This window comes from Salarias fasciatus, chromosome 14 (assembly GCF_902148845.1).
Source record: "Salarias fasciatus chromosome 14, fSalaFa1.1, whole genome shotgun sequence".
In the NCBI taxonomy this organism is placed as follows: Eukaryota; Metazoa; Chordata; class Actinopteri; order Blenniiformes; family Blenniidae; genus Salarias; species Salarias fasciatus.
In genome coordinates this window covers 9,425,064-9,444,966 of record NC_043758.1, presented here as the reverse complement: position 1 = coordinate 9,444,966, position 19,903 = coordinate 9,425,064, and the positions used below count along the sequence as shown (strand labels likewise).

General features: G+C 44.0%; 1 protein-coding gene across 3 annotated transcripts in view; it reads left to right on the top strand.

Moving 5' to 3' along the window:
* The window catches only part of LOC115400186 (LIM domain kinase 1-like), a 44,341-nt gene that overhangs the window by 18,947 nt on the left and 5,491 nt on the right, over positions 1-19,903 (top strand). For 2 of the 3 annotated variants that reach the window (XM_030107895.1, XM_030107897.1), the window contains 6 exons: positions 1,976-2,114; positions 16,322-16,431; positions 18,261-18,476; positions 18,798-18,903; positions 19,254-19,453; positions 19,595-19,781. In XM_030107895.1, coding sequence (XP_029963755.1) covers positions 1,976-2,114; positions 16,322-16,431; positions 18,261-18,476; positions 18,798-18,903; positions 19,254-19,453; positions 19,595-19,781 — 958 coding nt within the window. Of the gene's footprint in view, positions 1-1,975; positions 2,115-9,705; positions 9,890-16,321; positions 16,432-18,260; positions 18,477-18,797; positions 18,904-19,253; positions 19,454-19,594; positions 19,782-19,903 lie in introns of those variants that run through there. The other variant, XM_030107898.1, reaches the window with a different exon arrangement.

Here is a 19,903-nt window from a genome sequence, read left to right as displayed (position 1 = left end):
CAGCAAATGAAATATGACATTGGTGAGGAAATCAGACATGAGAATCAAAACTTTTCTTTTTTGAAAACACATGTACTTATTATTTTTTGTCTTTCACCCATCATTCCTTCCTTCCTTCCTGGTGCTGGTAGTTTTGAGCCTGAAACCTCAGCCTGCTCCTGATTCTGCAGGGTGTGAGAGGATGTGTGTTAAAGGCCAAAGGCTAAATGTCCAGTGAAATTGGTGAAGTGCATTGTGGGTTTTTAATGCAGTGTGACCACACTGAGGATTATTGAATAAAGCTGGATTTCACGTCACACTCAGACACCAAGAACTCAGACAAATCACTAAAACCGAGACATTTGAATTATGCTAATGAAAGCAGTGAAGTGAGGATAAAATGAAGGACAAAGTGAATCAGAGTGTTTCAGTATTTCAACATGCTCAGTCTTTAACCTCTTCAGAGCCAACAGGCTGCGGCGCTTTAAGCCGAGGCAGTCTCAGACGGAAGGGATGGAAACGGTCACGTAGTCATGAATGTTACAATCAAAGATTTAGGCAGATTATAAACAAGCACACACACACACAAGCCAGCGAGCATGTCAGTGCTGCTGTAAGTCACCAGTGAATGATGGTGTAACATGTATCAGAGCGGATTAACACACATTTTGATTTATGGACACATGCAGAGCAAATGTGACGGCTTGCACAAAGACAGGCTGTACATGAGAGTCAGAGGGAGAGACAGACATTCTAGTCGATAGAATGATCAGTGGAGCAAATCCAGACTTTTCCCGTTTCTCTGTAAGCAAGTTTGCTCTTGACAACTTTACACTTGAACCCTGTGAGTCAGTATTGTGAAAGAAATGGATTTGTGTGTGTTTCAGTGTGTCACAGTGTGATGTTCATTCAGGCAACCAATGATTTGTGGTTGACCTCTGCTGAAGGATCAGACACATATCTGACATATTGGTATGTCTGCTTTTGAAATATCTCCTTTATGGCTCCCCTTCCTCAGTTTTCACCTCATAATAAATAGAAAAATAATCCTTTCAGTTAGATGTTTTTAATTTGAGTCATCTATATGTTTATGTACAGTCTGTAACTGTTTTGACTTTGAAATCCACTGATGTGTGTTGAATTATTTCTCAAATAGATAAATCAATAAATCTAGCGGCAAAATTCTTTAATCGGCAAAATAACAACTGCATGAGATCAATTGAAATTTGCTTATCAAGGTAGATGCATTATTTTGGAAAATAAAAACAATTTTCTCTTACTTTTATTTGGAAGAAATGAGTGATCAGTTGTGAATTATTGAGCCTCCTTTCGACGCAGGTTCGTCTCAGGTTCACCTGTTTTCTATCTGTCTTTTCCTTTTGCCATTACTGGTGTTTTCCCAACGCTCACTGTGTGATCGACACACACGGACTCATCATCTCCATGAAAACTATAATTTGAGGCTCTGCAGGGTGTCATCAGGAGGGTTAAATACGGCCTACAGAGCGCAGCTCAATATAATGTTCTGTCAACAAAACAACAATTTCATTTGGTGAGAAGCAGCTCCCGAAGCGCCTCGAGCCAAACACTAATGACGCTCTGCACGTTATGATCGGTGTTGTCGGAGTACGCCGGGTTGTTTTTCACCATCTGAAAGAAATTTGGGCTCAAATTGTTGTGGAGCAGAAAACGTCATGTTTAAACTGTGAACTTCCTGAGAGGTTAAAGATTCAAACAGTAATTACTTATTTGAATCATCTGTTATGGAAAAAACAGTGCCTGGTTTTTCTGAGTGTATGTTGTGTGTGTTGAAATAAACGGCATAAAACAACCATTTATTGATGTTTGCATTTTTTTGGAGGATCATCTATTAAAGTTGTACTATGAGTAATATTTGTTACTCGTTTAACTATGAATTGCGAGACTTGTTCTGTCACTTTTGGTTAAAAATGAAGAATTATCGATCATTCGCTCACGTGTCTGTTTCCTCCGTCAGGTGTTGTGAGTGCAGCGCTTCACTGTCCCACTGGTATTATGAGAAAGATGGACGGCTCTACTGCAAGAAGGACTACTGGACTAAGTTCGGGGAGCTGTGCCACGGCTGCAATGACCCCATCACCACGGGCCTCATCATGGTAAGGCGACCGGATCTCATCTCGTCCATGCGCGCTCCGGCTCGTCTCTCGTCACCTGGCCGGCTCTTTGTTTGCTGACAGACCTCGAGTTACACGTCGGAGCGTTTACCGCCGGAGCCTGCACGTGCACAGCGGCGTCGGCGCACGTCGGGCCCGTGCCAGACCTGTAACTGACCCTGGTGCCTTGAGATCGTCTTACAGACCTCCAGCGATGTCGTGGTGACACAGGAAAGGGTTTCGCGCACAATAGAGGTGATCACGGTGCTGGAGAGGAGATGAACAAAAGGCTTGGCCGCATTATAGAGGAGACAGGATACCAACGTCAAGGAAGACGCGTGTCGGTTTGTTGAATCAGAAACAATCAGAGCCTGAAGAAAACCATCAATATTTCATGTTGCTGTAACCTAATATGTTGTCTTTATGTGAGAACGAACAGCTGATATTTGAAGTGGTTTTCATCCTGAACCCGTCTCCAGGTTGGAGGCGGTGGGAGTCAGTCAGCTTAGTGTGTTTGCGCAGATCGGGCGGATCAAAAGTGCAATTTACTGCACAAATACAGGCTTGAGGTTCTGTTCGCCTCATATCTCCTCTAAAGGCGCACCCAAAGTAATTTTCAGGGCTTAGCTCTGTGGCGGAGCAGACACGTGCAGCCCACAAAGCACTGAGTGGATGTTCGGAGTCAGTTTACTCGCTCTGACCCCAATCAGTGCTTTCATTCAGGTTTTAGGGCAACAATTAGCTGTGAGTGTTTGCAAGCATAATTATTTTTCAGACACTTGAACTGGGGGGCTCAGGGGTAATGAAATAATCAAATGAAAACCATGAAGTTTAAATAGATTGAACTGCTCCCTGGCTTGATTTGTTTCAGGCTCGTAGACTGAGACGCAGAACGACGAGCGCACCGATGGCATTTCGAGCTCAGCTGTGGGTTTTTCTCCAGCAGAAGATGGGCCGTAGTGACAGTATCTGTCATCGTGGTTTAAAATCCGTGGCTTTGTGTACGGTGAGACGGGTTGTGGAAGTCTCAGTGCGACAGCAGAACATGATGCAACTGTCGACAGCCAAAAGTTCAGAGATTGTCATCGAGTCGAAATGCAAAAGAGTAAGTTTACCGGATGGCATTTCTGTGGCGGACTGCTGTCAAACAAACCAATTTCCACTCTTGGAAATTGTGAAAACAGATTATACAAGACTGATGTAAGCTGTTTGTGGAAACATGTTGGACTCACGCTTGGAAGAACTACCGCTTGTCTGCATGGCGTGACAGAAGAATCCTCAGTGATGCTTAAACAGCTAAACGGTCTCATTAGCAGCAGTAAAATGATCCGGTGCTTTTTAAAGAGGTCAGTGTGTTTCCATTTGTGCTTCAATGCTACATCATTATGATCGTTTCGCTTCCATTTTTAGCCGCAGTGTCGGTGCTGCTGTATTTCTTTTAACGTTCTATTTGAGCTTGTTGTAATGAAGCAGACTGTGGTGGTTAGAGGACGCTAAGTGGCTGCTTCAGGTGATGAACGGCCTCTGAGGACCAAGTGTCGACTGCGTCAATAACAGACGGACTGCTGGTGTTCCTGATGCTCTAAATGAAGAGCTGACTTCATTCTTTGGGAACAAAGTTTCTGGTTGGACGTGCGTGTGGACGCATACAGCAGACAGACGTTTCTGAAGTGTGTGTATGTGTGTGTATTTTTGTTATTCACAGCTTGTCCTTTACACAGCAATCTCAGTAATGAATCCTGAGGCAGACCCGAAAGTGAATTAGGTGGCGGGCGGCACTGCTGTGTCTTTCTCCTCCTTTGCTTTATTGCCCCTCGGTGCAAAGCCACTGATTGACTGTCTCTGAAGCTGCACTTTAGCAAATTTGAGTTTCGTCAGCCGGTCAGGCCTCGGTCGCTCGGTCCAGTCATGCTAGTGCGTACAGATTCAGCTCCCTGCTCCACCCAGGACAAAGGGAATGTGGACTCCAGTCCTGCACAGTCACTCTGACACCTGTGCAGATTAACACGCTGCTATTTTTGAGGCGCACCGAACTGCCGCCACAGTCGGAGAGGTTGGTGATGCAGGGATGAGTCAGAGGGTCTGCGGAGTCAGCCAGAGAGAAACACTGAAGGGAGAGACAAAGCCAGGCAGGGACGGGTTTATCTCATCACACCTCATTCAAGTCCAACACATTTGAGTCTTTTTCTTCTTGTTTCACATGGCGATAAGTTCTCTGATTCTCTGCATTCAGCTTCACTTTTGTCAAAGACTTTTTTTTTTTTTCTTTTTTTACTTTCAAGCAAGAGTTGTTGGGCTGATCAGGGTGAAAGGTGAAAACAGAGTCCCTCAGATTCAGATACTGGAGCAACAATAGTTCGTACTCAGGAACCAGTTCAGCAACACGAGTTAACACTGCTAGGCCGTTCTAGAAGAGTGACGTCCCACACTTTATTCACAGTGTAAAATATTGAATGGAGAGAGAAAAAATGAATACAATTCTGTTTTAGAGGAGTGAATAAAGGCATTCAGTGGCAGTTTCATGGGTTTCTCTTTAGCTACAGTGGTAAACTTAGTAAAGATATCATTACCTCCACACCAAGTGCTGCAGTATCATTTTACTGTTCACAGTCCTAATCTCTGGAATATGTTACGCCGTATTTAAGGTTTTCACCTTAAAAAGAAATCTTAACAGTCTGCCTCAGACAGTTTGTGGGATGGGATTTTGGACGTGGGTGCTGAGCAACTGCTTCACAGTATGGTCCTTTATGGTGTGGCTGCCCATAAATGACAAGAAGTCTGAAATAATACTGAAAATATGGCCAACAGGTTTGCTTTTTTGGTTTGGAAGTAGGTCCTTCTTTCCACAATATGATCAAATGATGGGTTTATTCAGTGTAAAAACTTTGCCTTGATCAAAAAATAAATGTTTTTCACTTTTGGGGAAAACGATATTTTCATTTTTGTATGAATGTGTGGAAAAGCTGAGAGTGTTTTGGTGTGAAGGAGTGTGTCTGCAGCTTCATCTGCAGCTTCTGCTCCAGTCAGCACCTCCAGCCTGAGTCCAGAGGAGGTAATTCAGCGAGCGGATGCTGCTCGGTTGTTTATTTACTGGAAGCTTTTACTCAGGCAGATTTATGTGCCGAAACAGTGAGTTAACCGAGGCGATTGGATTTTCCTCTCAGCTCGTCCCTCCTTCGCTCTGTCCGTCCATCAGTCCCCCGCCTGCTGACGGATGAGTCTGCGTTAATCACAGCCGTCTTTAGGTTCGAGGGAGAATCAGCAAGGCAAGAGATAAAGTCAACCTCCCGCATGGCTCAGGGCTAAGGTAGAGGGGGATTGGAGAAACGTCCATTAATTCTGCATTAATTCAGTATAAGCTACAGTAGCTCGTCTAGCTCACACAACAGCGTTCACTCCCCAGTGAGACTCGGCCGTCCATGACTCTTCAAAACCCTTTCAGTACCCGCCACTTTTCCATTTATCTGCTTCTAACGCACGAACTTTACCAGAATGCCCTGTTATTCACTTCCCCAGTCATAATGTTATGGCTGATCAAAGTGTTTAGTCTGACAGTCGGGATGTTTTCTCCAATAATTTCCTTGAACACTCGACAGGTCTTCTTCTTCTTCTTCTTCTTGTCGCTGCCCACAGTTTCTCAGCGTGTTTGACTGGAGTTGTTGGGCATGCTGCGCCGTGGTCGCCGCAGTTTTCCCTCCGTGTTTGAGTTTTTCTCAGCGTCTCCTTTCATCAAGTGATCTCACACTGACTCCGTGGTGCAGAGATCAAGGCCCCGTGGGAGCCCTGCCATCTGGCTTTGTTCTGCCGTCATTGAAGACAGTGAAGTTTGTTCCTCATGGCTCGCTGTTTGGTCTTTTAAAACACCCCTGTAATGAAAGTACCATGTAAAGTAGTGTTAAACTTTGCATATGAAATGAATTAATAGCTAGTTCAATGCGTCAGAGACACAGAAAAAAGACAAGTAATGATGTTGAAGCTTTCTGGGGCACAGAGAGCTCAGAAAAGACATTTTGCTTTTGGTCAGGGAGCAACAAAAACAGAAATAATGAGAAACACTTTTGTTTTAAGGTCTGTGGTCCGTCTGGCTGCTTTGTTTTGTAGTTATGTACATGCATAACATTTAAAGAAGAAATGAGTAAGTAACCTCAGTTGTTCTGCAGTTCCTCTTTTTTATGGACATTTATATGAACACAGACCTTGTGTTGTTGCTGTTGTTGTTGCTGTTGTTGTTGTAGTGACAGTCGTCTCACAGCAGGGGCTCATTTATGTGTTCCTTCACATCAACAAGGTACATAACGTGTTGCATCCTGTCTGCGCAGGACAAACGGGTGTTTTGTGGCTCGGATAGAGACATTGAAAAGTTTAGAGGTAGCAGATGTCTTAAAAATGTGTCCGATGGATTTCAAAGATAAAACATATTTTTTCTCACACCTCTATGAATTAAAGGAGGGCCTCTTGTCTAAAACCCACATCGGGGCCTTTTTATGCAGAGTTTACGTGTTGAATTGAAAACTTGTCCCATATCAAACGTGCAGATCATGTGATCTTTTTTTTTTTTGTGACCCTGTTAAAGCAGCTCAGCCACACTGAAGTTCTGTTTTTCTATATTTACTTCATCCTAAAAAGTCTTGGGGACTTTTTTCCTTTCTGTTTTCTAATTTTGTTGCTCAATACACTTCTTTGGTTTTGAAACAATAAGAGGTGGATTTCTAAGAAATCACAATGTCTCAAAACTCTTTTGGATCACATGTTTTGTTGGGAAAACTTTGAAAACATTTTGCGGGAATGACTCGTCTTTTGTTCGTCTTCACTTTCACTTTATGACGGTTTGATATTAGTCTCATCACATTAACTTAGTAAAAACATTTGCAGCATTTTGATTCATTGGAACAAACACTGCTGTATGTTTTCGGTTGATATTGAGAAACAGAGATGTTTTGTGAGTTTGTCATGAAGTGGATGGAAAGTCCCAGACCTGCAGTGACCCTGATCACCTCCCACTGGGGTGATGTGTCTGTTGGTGAGTGGGAATCTGTCTGTTGTTCCTGTAAACACCTGACTGAGGATTGTTTGGTCTCTAAGTGAAGACAGCCTCCTGTGTAATAGGTGTTAAAGCAGCCATGTTTGTCAAGATGTGGCTGTTTGGACTGTTTTTTCAGCAGCGGATCTCATCAAGAAGCTCTCTATCGCTGTGAAGAGACTTGTTTAAACCTGCTCTGTAGGTTCATGATGGGATCTGTTTCGTTCTTTGAATCAGGCCATTGTCTCACAGAAGCGCTCAGTGAGCGGCGGTGAGACTTCCCAGAGTGGGGAAACCGTGACGAAAGCAGCAGCCTCTGCAGGCTGGATTTCCCCCCGCGGGCCGAGGAGCTGTGGGCCGTTTGGTTTCACTTCTCTGAGAGTCAGGGGGTTTGAACTTCACCACTTTTCCTTTCAGTCTATATCTTATTTACGTTTTAGGATATTTTTAATCTTATTTGGGTTACTGCATGGAAAGTCACGAACACTGTTTGAAGCAAAGCTGCAACTAAAAACATATTTTAATATGTGCCTCCTTTGTCCATGTTTAAAATTGATTGTTTACTGATCATTTCAGTTTGTAAATGTATGTTTATTGCAGCTGTTCCAAAAGGACAGAGGTGATAGTCCAAAAAAATAAAACACACAACAAATCAGTGTCAACAAGTTTATCAATTTTTTTAATTTTGTAATCAATTTTTTAATCTATTTTTAATCTATTTAGAACAATAAAATGTTCCTGGCAGCGTTTCTGTGTTCAGGTTAGATGTTTGAGTTTCTGAACTCTTAATGTCACCTTCGTATCTGCAGCTTCCTCTGTGGTGATTCAGTGGTCCTCGTGCTGACTGGTTTGTGTATCTTGCCAAGCTTTGCTCTTGATAATTTATGTTTTCGTCTTTCATTTTTGTAACAGTGATTGATAATGAAACTGTTTCTGGGAAACAAATGAAAGACAAAAAATTTATTACTCATAAAAAAACCCCCCACAACTTTAATGACTGTGGAAGATTACCAGATTACATTACGTAAAATCCTGTATGAAACAAACATGTTGGAGCGCAGCGTCGGCGCAGGCTGGATTCTGGTACTGTGTTGTGATGAAATGTGCTCTGTCCCATTTCTACATAAAAAAAGTTCTTGGAAAAAGAGAAAATGAATGAGCATTACAGAGGGATGACTTCTGATGGCACATTCAAACAACCCTTCCTGAAGTACCTCACTGTGTTCAGGATCCAAATAGATGTTTTTTAAGAGATGCTACTTTTGATAATTAGTCAGGCTCTAGCCAGTATCTGGAAAGCAGTTTATTTTAACTAGAAAAAAAATAAAATGATTCACACATTACAGACATCATATTCTTTTTTTATTAGAATTTTGAATCGTGCCATTAAAAACAGCTTGAATAATCAGATCATTCAGACTGAATGTGGTCTTTTCATCTGCTTGTTGACCTTCCCGCTGGATAGCTTCAGTTTGAAGAGCTCTTTCTCTCTCCCTCTCTCTCTCTCTCTCGCTCTCTCTCTCTCTCTCTCTCTCTCTCTCTCTCTCATCCACTAATGCAGCATCCATAACTTCCACAGTAACTTGATCACCCTGTGTCTCTCAGCTGTCTGCCTCTGAAGTGCGTCTCGGCTGCTTTAACATGAGAGCCAGCAGGAAGTGGATCTGTTGCTCTAATAATATCTGAGCTCTCAGATGGTCCTCCAGTCCTCCAGTCCTCCAGTCCTCCAGTCCTCCAGTGTGGGTGTGAGGTGAGGCAGGGTCCACACCTCGGGGTATGCAGGGCATGCTGGACATGTGAGATTACATCTTTACAGTCTGAGTCAAGTCAGGGAAAACCAGAACACACTCAGTGCATGTGACAGTGACACTGCCTTTTTTTGTTTTTTCTTCATTTCTGTGTTCTAAAAGTCTTACATTATTGAGCAAACTGCCAGGGGCTTGGTGTAATAATTAATTCCTACAGTAACACATCTTTTTGCCTTATTGTGAAGAGTTATGAGGAGATTTAAGGCATGAAAAGCTTCTGTACGAAACAAAAGCCTCCCCATTACCACATTGACATTTCACACATAAAAGCACCATGACCAATAAAATGTCCAATAAAAGTAGCATTTCATTAAATATCTATTATGTGAAATAAATCAGTAGGTTATATCAGTGGGACATATCCAATAATAAATGTAGATCAGATAGTCTTTTTTTGTTCTTTTAGTAAGGGGAACTGAAATTGTGTGTTTTGTGAGGGCCAGAGATAGTTATGGCCTCTTGTAAGCTGTCTTCACTTCCAGCTGTAATCTGGTCATTTAGTTGCAATCAGAGAGGAAATAAGCTCATATGAGCTCACCGCGGCGTCCAGCGGCCTGCCACCTGAAAGCGAGCACACTCGCCCTCCATTGCAAACGAATTGAACATGTGCCTCGAGCAGAGGGCGTCTCATCACATGGAGCGTGTGCAAGAGGGGGGCGGAGCCAAACAGGAAGCGATGAGGTCATAGCAAGAGAGAGGAGGAGGAGGAGGAGGAGGGGCAGTGAGTCTGATTCAGAGATGAGCTCAGCTGCAGAGGCGTGGGCTGCTCTCTCCTCCCTCCCTCTCTGCCCGGCTTGGCCGCCGCCAGTGTTTTGTTGTGACAGCGGGGGAATCGGCCGCCTCAGTGGGATGAACTAGACGGAGGGCGAGCGCCGGCTCTCGCTGACATGGTGGGAGATTTGTTTTTCTGGAGCTTCTGCTGTCTCAGGCTGTGGAAAAAGGAGAAGAAGGTGAGTGCCGCTGCCTGGACGTGGTTCGGGCTGACATGCAGTATTGATGAGCCGGCTGCTCTCCGGCTGGTGGAGGAGGTGTGCCGGCTGCTGCTGCTGCTGCTGAACCGTCTCCATCCCTCTGCACGAAAAACTGATGCTGCGTTTTTACTGTGCCCTCAAACTGGGTCAGCATATCGCTCTCTCACTGCAGATCTTGAGATCTTGTCCTCGTTTTTCCTCGTGCTGCTCTAGTTTCTTCTCTCCTCTTCTTTTTTTTTTCTGCATGTCATGAAAAACTGATGAGCCATGGCACGCATGCTATTTTTAGACGGCATTCTTCCTCTGATAAAAGTAGTTTTCAAAGTGTGAGTGCATTCTGCGAGAGAGAGAGCGAGAGAGAGAGGGAGAGAGAGAGAGAGAGATGCGTGCAGACCAAGTTTCCTCATTTCCAGAGAGGAAGGCTGAATACATTAGCAGCGCTTCTAAAGCAGAAGCCTGTTTCTCCGGTACTGTATGTGGCAGAAGGGGGTTTCCATTCACACGCCATCAATGTGCTCTTCTGTCTCCTCTCTCTCTTCTTTCCAGTCTAATTGTGTTTCTGTAAATCGTTCCCACTGTAGCTTGAAAGTGTTTGAGGGGGTCGCTGGCCTGCAGGGTCTCTTATACTTTTACTTATTTCTGTTCCAACAGGCTTGATTGCAGCTTTGCTTTACGTCCTCGTCACAATTTGTGTGTTTATCCTTCAGGAATTCCCTTTGACACGTTTTGTGGTGCTTGACCCAGTTGTAGGGGCGCTCCCTCTGCGGGGAGAATCGGGTTCCTCCTGCACGTGCTGTTTCAGCGATTTCTCCCAAACATCCACATGAGATCTTTTATTTTTCTGGCGTCGGTGATCGTGTGATCTCACTCTCATGTGGACCGCTGTTTGAGTTCGAGGAGGTTTCAGACATCATGACATCAAGCTTGAGCGAAAGCAGATCCAGACCTCCTTCAGCCCAAAGCGCCTCCTGCTGTGTTGATATGAAGTCATTCCGGCTGCTGTTTATAGATGCAGGTGAACTGGTTAAGTGGTTTGTTCTGCCGGTGCAGACCCATGACTGGACTCAAAGAAATGTGCACCATCATTTGTTCTTTTTGCACTTAATTTCAAGCAAATGTGTGGATGGTTGAGAGTCGCTGCTCACCTACAATGACGTATGGTGTACCAGGCTGTGCAGGCTACAAAGTTCTATCAGCAAATCATCATTTGTGCCCAGAATAGATTAAAAAAAAGCCTTTTTTGTTATCCCATTTTCTACTTTCTTGAAAGTACTAAATAAGCCAGATGATACCAGATGATATTGCTTACATTTTTTCAGATCCTCTAATTTCATTCACCTTAATTCATTTTTATTATTTCATGAATTCAGACATGTCGTCTCTAAGGTTTTATCGTGTGGGAAGTTGCTGAAAGTTTCAAAATTTATTGAAAAAAACAATCACATAGATGTTGTTTTTCTCTGCATTTTGGATTTGCTTTTAACTCTCTCCAGGTTTAGAGCCTGAATCTGTCACTGTAATTTTGGCAAAATCTTTTTATTTCCATTCAGTCGCTGCTGAAACAATTTTAAATGTATTATTTCTCATAACCGTAACTCCTTGACCATGTACAGCATCCAAGCAGGTCACAGTCTAAAAGAGAAATGCAGGACTATACGCCCACACACTAATTATTCTGGTGACAAAGACACACCGGTGTGTCGCACATTTGTAATATGAGCTGCCTGTAGCATTAAAAACACACAGTAGTGATGTATATCTAGCAGATATTGAGAGTTGAAGGTGACCTCGGGGAATCAAAGTCAACTAAAGAGTCCAGAATATCATTAATACCATGAAGGTTAATGAGGGTCACTCACAATCCTTACTGCAGCTGAATGCTTCCTTTCTTGCTGCTGTTTCACATTCTTAAAAAAAAAAAAAAAATGTTCACAATAACTGTATTGTAAAGGATATGTATTGATAATAGGGATCATTTCTAATAAGTACTGTCTTAGTTCAGCCATGAAAATGTGTTGAGCTGCAGGATCAGTCACATGACCTTTATACAAAATTTCTGCATTTTCTGTCCATTTGATCTTCAAAGTTGTCATAGACACAGACACACAGCTTGATGCTAAAAATAATCAATGGCAAATGTGACAGGAGTTGGAAAATGTCGTGGGGACGACCGTACAGTGGTTTGAAAATGTGTTGAAGAAAGGGAACTGCATGATTCAACTTGTGACAGACATTAAGAACATGTAAGCTGCGTGTTTTTCCATTTTCAGAAGATTTATACAAGTGATTGATGGTTAAATATCCCGCCTGGTGGTCCTCAGTTGATGTCTGTGATGATCACTCAGATTTTAACACCTGAGGGTTTCCAGACCTCGGCTCAGGGGGAACCAAAACTCTGAATTATTACCAACATGTTTTTTGGCTGTTTCGTGTCACTGGGAGAATTAGACCCTCATAAATTTCACCAAACAGCTCACCGAGGTCCTCTCACATTCCTCAGCCGCTATAAGGTCACACTTATAAATCAGGACGAACAAAAACTGGGAGGTCGTCTGGTCGGGCTGGAGGAGTCTGGACCGGAGATAATCAGAAGACACTTTAAATCCTAATTTCTACCCATCACTAGAAAAACACCCCCGGACTGCAGCCAGGGCAGACTAATGATAAGCTGAGCGGCCGTGTTTAAGGCGTGTCGTCAACACGCAGATAAAGGCGAGATGATGCGAAAATTCAGTTTACTTTGAAATCTGTAAGTTTATCCTGTTCTATCATGAAAGGAACAATTTCTTCTTTCAGTCATAAACTTTTTTTTTAATATTTATTCCGTTTGTAGCTTTTCCCTGCTTCCTATGTGGATATTTTCTCTACTTTAAGTTTATATGAGCCTTAAAAAGTCGTTCTGATGTAGACATTTGCTGTTAATGAATATTTATACCTTTTAAATGGATTCTTTTTGAGAAAGTTCCTCACATTTTCATGTTGTTTTAAAACAAGTCCTGAGGGTTACACACGAAAATGGTCATTGCAGGCTTGGTTAGCTGCAGTTTTTCTCGTTGCACTCCCAACATGAGCCATAGGTTTTGATACTGCACCTTTTAACTGAGCATTTTCACCTTAATTTGACCCGATCCCTCCTGGAGCCCCCCATCCCCCCCCCCCCCCCCCACCAGGCAGACTCAAACACACTCTTTTATGAAGCCACGAGGCGACATGACCGGGAAACATGCAGTCACACGCCGGAGAGCATGATGATGAACTAATACGCGTTGAAGTTATCACACGCTCAGGCAGCCCGATCTGGACAGGAAGCAGCATATTTATACACATGATGCTTTTTTTTTTTTTTTTTTTTTTTTTCAGTCAGCCTTTTGAAAAGATGCGGCTCACGTGGTGGAGATCACGCAGAGGGAGGATTTTCTATATTGGATGACAATTCTTTCTGCCTGGTTGTCTGTAAATCTTCAGTTTGGAGGGAGCGCTTGTTCTGAATGTGAGGGCAGCAGCTGTCGCCTCTCAGATGTGGCTTTTAAGAGGGCGTGTGCACGTGTGTGTGTGTGTGTGTGTGGGGGGGGGGGGGGGGGGGTTAGTATTTAATGTTGCTGTAAGTAAGGCAAAGCAAGGCCGCTTAAAACATTTGTTCCACACATTTTCAAAAACGATACAATCGAAAGTGCTTTGTGGCAATTAAATTTAACAATGAAATAAATGTCGGACAGAAAAGGTGAAGAAGAACAAGGAGAGCACGAAGAAAGAAAAAATACTGGAGAAATTCAAAACAGGCTAAAAATAAGCTGAAAAGGTAAAGGAAGTGTAATTGCTGAAGATACAGAAGTGTCTAAAATGAAAAGAGAGAATGGATTGTTGGATGAAAGGCTGGTTTCTGTTTCATTCTGACTGAAGAACCTGAATCGGCTCACACGCTCCTGTTTGTGGGATTTTGTCCTTGTGAGTCTGTTTCAGAACATCCAGTGAATACTGAGCTGAAGACGTGTTTCATGGTTAAGTTCAGGGCATGGTTAGTTAAGTAGTAGCTTTTTATGAGCATGAGAGAGTTTTAAGGTAATGAATGTAATTCACTGTCTCAAATTAGTGTGTGTGCACGTGCCTGGGTGCATGTGTGTGTTGTTCTTCTGTCCCGATGAGGTCCGAAACCCGACTGCGTGAGGACCGGGGTCATCATGGAGATCAAAGTGAAAGTCCCCTTTAGGGAAATCAATCAATTCTGAGGTGAGGGCCTGTTCAAGGGTCAGGGGGTCAAAAGGATTAGGTAACCCGGTAAAGCCGGTGAATTATAGGAATAACAACATGAGACAGCAAGGCAGTGAAACCTAATGCATGTGTGTGTGCTGCCTTGCTCATCTTTTCTGGTGGGGAGATAAACTAACTAGTTACAGCTTCATGTTATTCTGCGGGAAATAACTAGAGGTCTGTGTATTGTTCTCATTAGCCTTTGGAACACAGCCTGTGTGTGTGTGTGTGTGTGAGTGTGTGTGATGCCCACATGCTGGGCAAATGGTGGCCACAGCGTCAGAGCCACACGCCCTTTTCGTCTCCGTCCAGCTGTCCTTTCTTCCCGTCCTTCCCATTTGTCAGAGTTGCACCTGATAAACACACAAAGACACAGAATCTGCTGCCTGTACGGATGAACACGAAGCTTTAAAATGAAACATGATGAAGAGGGTTAATCTTCTCTAAAAAAAAATCTTCCACCTGCAGCTTCGTCCTCCTGGTTAAATTGCTGGATTGTTTGCACTCATCCCTTTAATGTGTTTACACCCTTTGCAGATGTCACCCTCAAGTTGTTTATGACTCCTTTTTATGAGGCTGCTTAGAAGACAAATAAAGAAATGAAGCGGGTCAATAAGCCCTCCAGCTGCCTCGCTCTCGGAGCCATCACCCCACCGGGCTCCATCCCCGCTCTGATCTCCGTCTGTTCTGCTGCTTCAGCCACAGGCAGAAGCCAACATCGGTTGTTTTTCACTGGAAATGCAAAAGAAAGATAAATAAACACAAACAAGTTGCAACGTTATGGTCCCAAATCCGAGTGGTGGCATCTCTTCCTGGAATTTTGCTGGAAGCCGCTGAATGACTTAAAAAAAAAGCTGTTAATTAATATGTCTTCTGCCGGGACCTGAGACGCCCTCGGCTCGAGTTTATCTGTTTGTGTGCACTGGCGGCTTCGCTGCTGATCTCCCAGGAGGGCGTGGCAGCAGACATATGGCTATAATGATCATTTTATTAATGCTTTGATCCAAAAATGTTCCTTTTTTTTTTTTTTTTTTTTGCTTGAGTTTTTTATATACAGCTCATTTAGAAGGAGCTTTCTTTGATTGCAGCTCTGCTCAACATTTGGTGTTTCAAAGCTTGGCTGGTTTGATTCAAAAGAGTCGGCTTTTGAATGTGATTACAGCAATTACTGGTTCATAACGTAGAATTAGATCCTGTGTGGGGTTTTTTTTCACCATCCATTTTCAACAGTAATAACCTGTAAAATGTGAGAAAATAATTAGAAAAAAAAATGCAAAATTGCCAATTAAGAAAAATCTTTCTCAGCATTTGATTGATTATTCTTTGTGCGGCGCTCCTCCCCTGCTGCTCCTCCTTACTCTCGCTCACATTTGCATTGCAGATCATTGCAGTTGAGGATTGCTGTCACGGGGAGAGCTCCAGCCAAACGTTTCTGCCACACAAAGCAAAAAAGTAAAACCAGGAGCGCGACCCCTTGGGGGGGCAAACTGCTCCGGCGGGCTCGACCTGACGGGCTTAACATGGCTGCTCATGTTTAATCATACATGTCGGTAAATGCCTGAGCGGGTGGCTCATTTGCATCAGCGGCCGCCAAATTACCTGAAGGAGTTAAAAAAGGGTCGATAAAGATTCGGGGAGGTGAAGGCCTTTTAATCAATTGATCCCAGCTGCAACAAGAGAGGACGCACAGGGAGAGCACGCATGTAAATACTTGATTTATCTCCTCGTTTTAACAATCTGGGGTTAAAAGACAGGCGGAGCAGGAACCTTCAGTGGACGCCCTCCTCAGATCTGCCAGCGTGAATTATCTGCTCATTCTCAGCTCTGTTTTCCTGGCCTTAACTCAATTCCCTGCTCCTGTTTGCAAAGCTGCCCCGAGCTCCAGAGGGGATCTGGCCGCTGCTAACTCAATCTCTGAGCCTGTAACTCATCAGTGACCCTCAGTGAGCAGACCTCGCCCTACTTCCCAGACCGGTTCCAAACTGCCTCATGCTGCTTGTTGCTCTGGTCACATCAAGCGTTGTGCATGTTTGGCCCTGGGTGATCCTCTCTGGATCAGGAAAAACGGCCCACTTAACACCACGATACATCATTCTGTACCATGTTTACTTATGTATTAGTAGAAAACAAAAGATTTTTTTTTTGTCCTTTCTTTCTTTGTAGGTCGCAGGCGAACAGAAGTATCACCCAGAATGCTTCACCTGTCTGAACTGCAGGACGTTCATTGGTGATGGAGACACGTACGCTCTGGTGGAGAGATCCAAACTCTACTGGTGAGTTTCAGCAAGACATGCATCAAAACATGTACACAAAAACCTGCATACAAAGGAAAGGAAAAGGTCATTTTCACTAAATCTGAATTCAAAGTGTGACGTTTTCAATTTGCCACAAACAAAATGACACATTTCAAGCCTTATTTGATTTTATCTTCTCAGAAATAAAAATTCATTATCTCATCAGATATGTTTATTATTCCACCAGAAAAGAGTAATTATCAGGATTAATTGTACGTAAAGCTTGGAATCGTTTTAATTTATATGGTTTGAGTTATAAAATATTCAGATATTCCTTTTTTTGTAGATTCCTCTTTATTTCATTCGATTAGCGTCAAACCACACTGCCGTGGCTGAAATGTGACCTACTTTATAAACCGTCTGCATTTGTCCAGTCGCCGCGCTGACATCCAGCAGATCGGGCAATTTTTTTGGGGGGCTTTGCATCTCGTGCAACATCCCCCTTCAATTAACCCAAAGATTACTTGTTTTAGGTCGTTTTCCTAATTCCATCTTCTGCCACTCACTAATCCATTTCAAATCCCTTTAAACCCAAAATGCACAGAGAAACGCACGGTAAGCCCAAGCTGCTCGTGACAGGCAGGATCTGAAAAATGCGTTCGGCTCATTTCTGCCTTCAAAGGAAGTTCTGTGACGAGCTGAGGTGAGAGCTGACAGGACGCATGTGGAGAAAGTCACTCCAAAAAAACAGATATTTGAATTTGTTCTGCAAAGTGTGGCTCTCTCATATCATGGACACTAATATTTACATCGAACACCGGCACACGAGAAACCAGCCAGACTTTAAATGCTGTGGATGTAGATGCGTTCTAGACCGCAGCGATCGGGTCGGACTGTTAAGAGGAGTTCGTGTGTGTGTGTTGTTTTTGAACGCTACAGCTGCAGGATTGTTTTAGTGGGACAGTCAGAAATCATAAGCTGTGCGAACAGAAGGTCACGTGTGAGTCAAATCCCAAAACACAGAGCGTGAGGAAACCAGAGGAAAAGTTTGGGAGGCTTTCAGTTCTTATCTGTCAACTCCTGATTTTACTGTGCAGCATTAACGAAAACCTCCAACACACAGTCAGACTCGTGTGTGTTCATTGAGTCTTATCACATTTAAGATGAATAAATCGGTTTATAAAAACAGATGCGTGTATGTATTATATTACAGAGAGGCCGTGATGACGTGAACCTCTAAATTTTAAAGTGTGTGTGGAAAAACTAGTGCTTAAATCCATGAGTCATCCCGAGCAGTCACTAAATACGGATTTAATTTAAGTTAGCAATTTGTTTTAATATAAATGATGAGGGAAAGTCTATTTTCAGGGCACAGCATTTCCTTACAGCTCACGCAAACAGAGCAGGCTTTGTGCTGCTCTGAGCTGCAGGACGACTTTAACTCATTCGCTGTTTCACATGTTGCATTGCAGTTTGATTCAGGTGACATGAGAATGGAAATCGGCTCTCTTTTCAGCTGCTCATGAGCCGTCTGTGTTATTTAAAGGTTTTTTTCGGTTTAAATTTCTAACTGCTTTTCTCGTTTCTCAGTCGCTTTCTTCAATTCTCACCACGTTTTTTTGTGAAATTTGGTTGTTTTGCAATCCGGACTCGTGAAACATGTTTTGTCAAAGGTCGTGCTGACCCTGGGCAGAGAATAATGACTGCACAGTTTGGTCCTGAACATCTCGCCAACAACATGTGACGCTGTAAAAACTGACGTAATGAGAACTTTATCGACCCACTTCATGATTTCATGGAAACCTCCCGAGGGTTTTCTTTCCTCCACCGCACTGTGAACGTCTCCTTCTCTCCGTCCTCCCCTCCAGCGGTCACTGCTACTACCAGACCATCGTGACCCCGGTGTCGCTGCCGGACTCGCCATGCTCGCGGATCCCCCACACCGTCACCCTGGTGTCCATCCCGGCCTCCGCCGAGGGCAACAACGGCCGCAGGGGGCGGGGCTTCTCGGTGGCCATCGACCAGCCACTCAGCCCCACCAACGGCTTCAGCCCGGAAAACGGACGCACCGTCAGAGTCTCCCAGTGAGCTGCTCCGTCGTAGATTAAAAACCGCTGTGTTTTCATGTGGAGCGTGATGATATTGCCGGAGAGGTTAACAGGGTGAAGGACAGAGGATGAAGAAGGGGAATTATAAACAGAGGACAGGTTGATTCATGGGGTTCATTTAAAATGTATAATAGAGCAGAAGAAAAAGGAAATGAGGCTGGATCTGAGTCACTGTTGTGCTAATGAGCTCTGAACTTATCTGATCTCACGTCTGGGTAGCAATGAAAATCTTCAACGTGTGCAGAAAAAAAGGTTTGAAAAGGGTCTTACCTCTTTTTTTTTAATTATTCTCTACAGAGTGGATGCAGACTGCATCAGTCCAGATGTGAAGAACTCCATCCATGTGGGAGACCGCATCCTGGAAATCAACGGGACCCCCATTCACAACGTCCCGCTGGACGAGGTGAGAGTTATTGTTGCATTGCAATAACTAGTTATTCATGAATAGTTCATAATGTTCATCTTTCCGGTTGTTTGAGAGCACTAGAAATGGTTAAATACATCAATAGACAGAGAGCTTGTGTTATATTTACTGGAGCTGCATCAATAATGAAACAGATGAGCGTGTTTCTCTTTGGTCGGCCTCATGGACGCTTCATGAATTAGCATTAAATAACTGCAGAACATTTTTAACCTCCACATTCACTCTGAAGCGTCTCCATCCAGTGCGTCCATTAGGCTGATTTTTTGAGCCCTGTTCAATATCTGTTTCTGCTCTCAATCATTCATCCTGAACGGACCGCTCCTCTCCAGATCGACCTGCTGATCCAGGAGACGAGTCGTCTGCTGCAGCTCACCATCGAACACGACCCCCACAGCCAGGCGGGGGGCGGGGGCTCCACCGAGGTGGACGGCCCGCTGTCCAGCCCCCTGTCCGAGGGCCCCAGCCCCACCCTGCCCATCACGCAGCCCCCCAACGCCGACCTCAGCAACCTGAGGTCCCGCATCATCACGTGAGTAAAGAACAAAAAATACACAAATACTGGCTTTGTACTTCCTATTAATATCACTGCAGCTGTGAGCGACATGCTGAGACATTCCGCTCTCCTCTCCTGCTGACTCATCGGATTCTGTCGCTCGCTCCTCTCTCTCAGACGCAGCTGCAGCATCGATAAGTCTCCGGGCTCCAGCAATGCAGCGTCGCCCATCTCCCAGAGGAAGGACATCAACCGGTCGGAGTCGCTGCGGGTGGTCTCCAACCGGACCCACCGCATCTTCCGCCCGTCCGACCTCATCCACGGGGAGGTGCTGGGGAAGGGATGCTTCGGACAGGCCATCAAGGTACGCAGAGGAAGTGATGTGGAGATTCTTAAAGTGTCCACAAGGTGGCAGCATTGAGACGAATCAGAACGTCATGAATTGATTTTTCTGATTGGGGATTCACTGCTTCACTGTTTCACAGC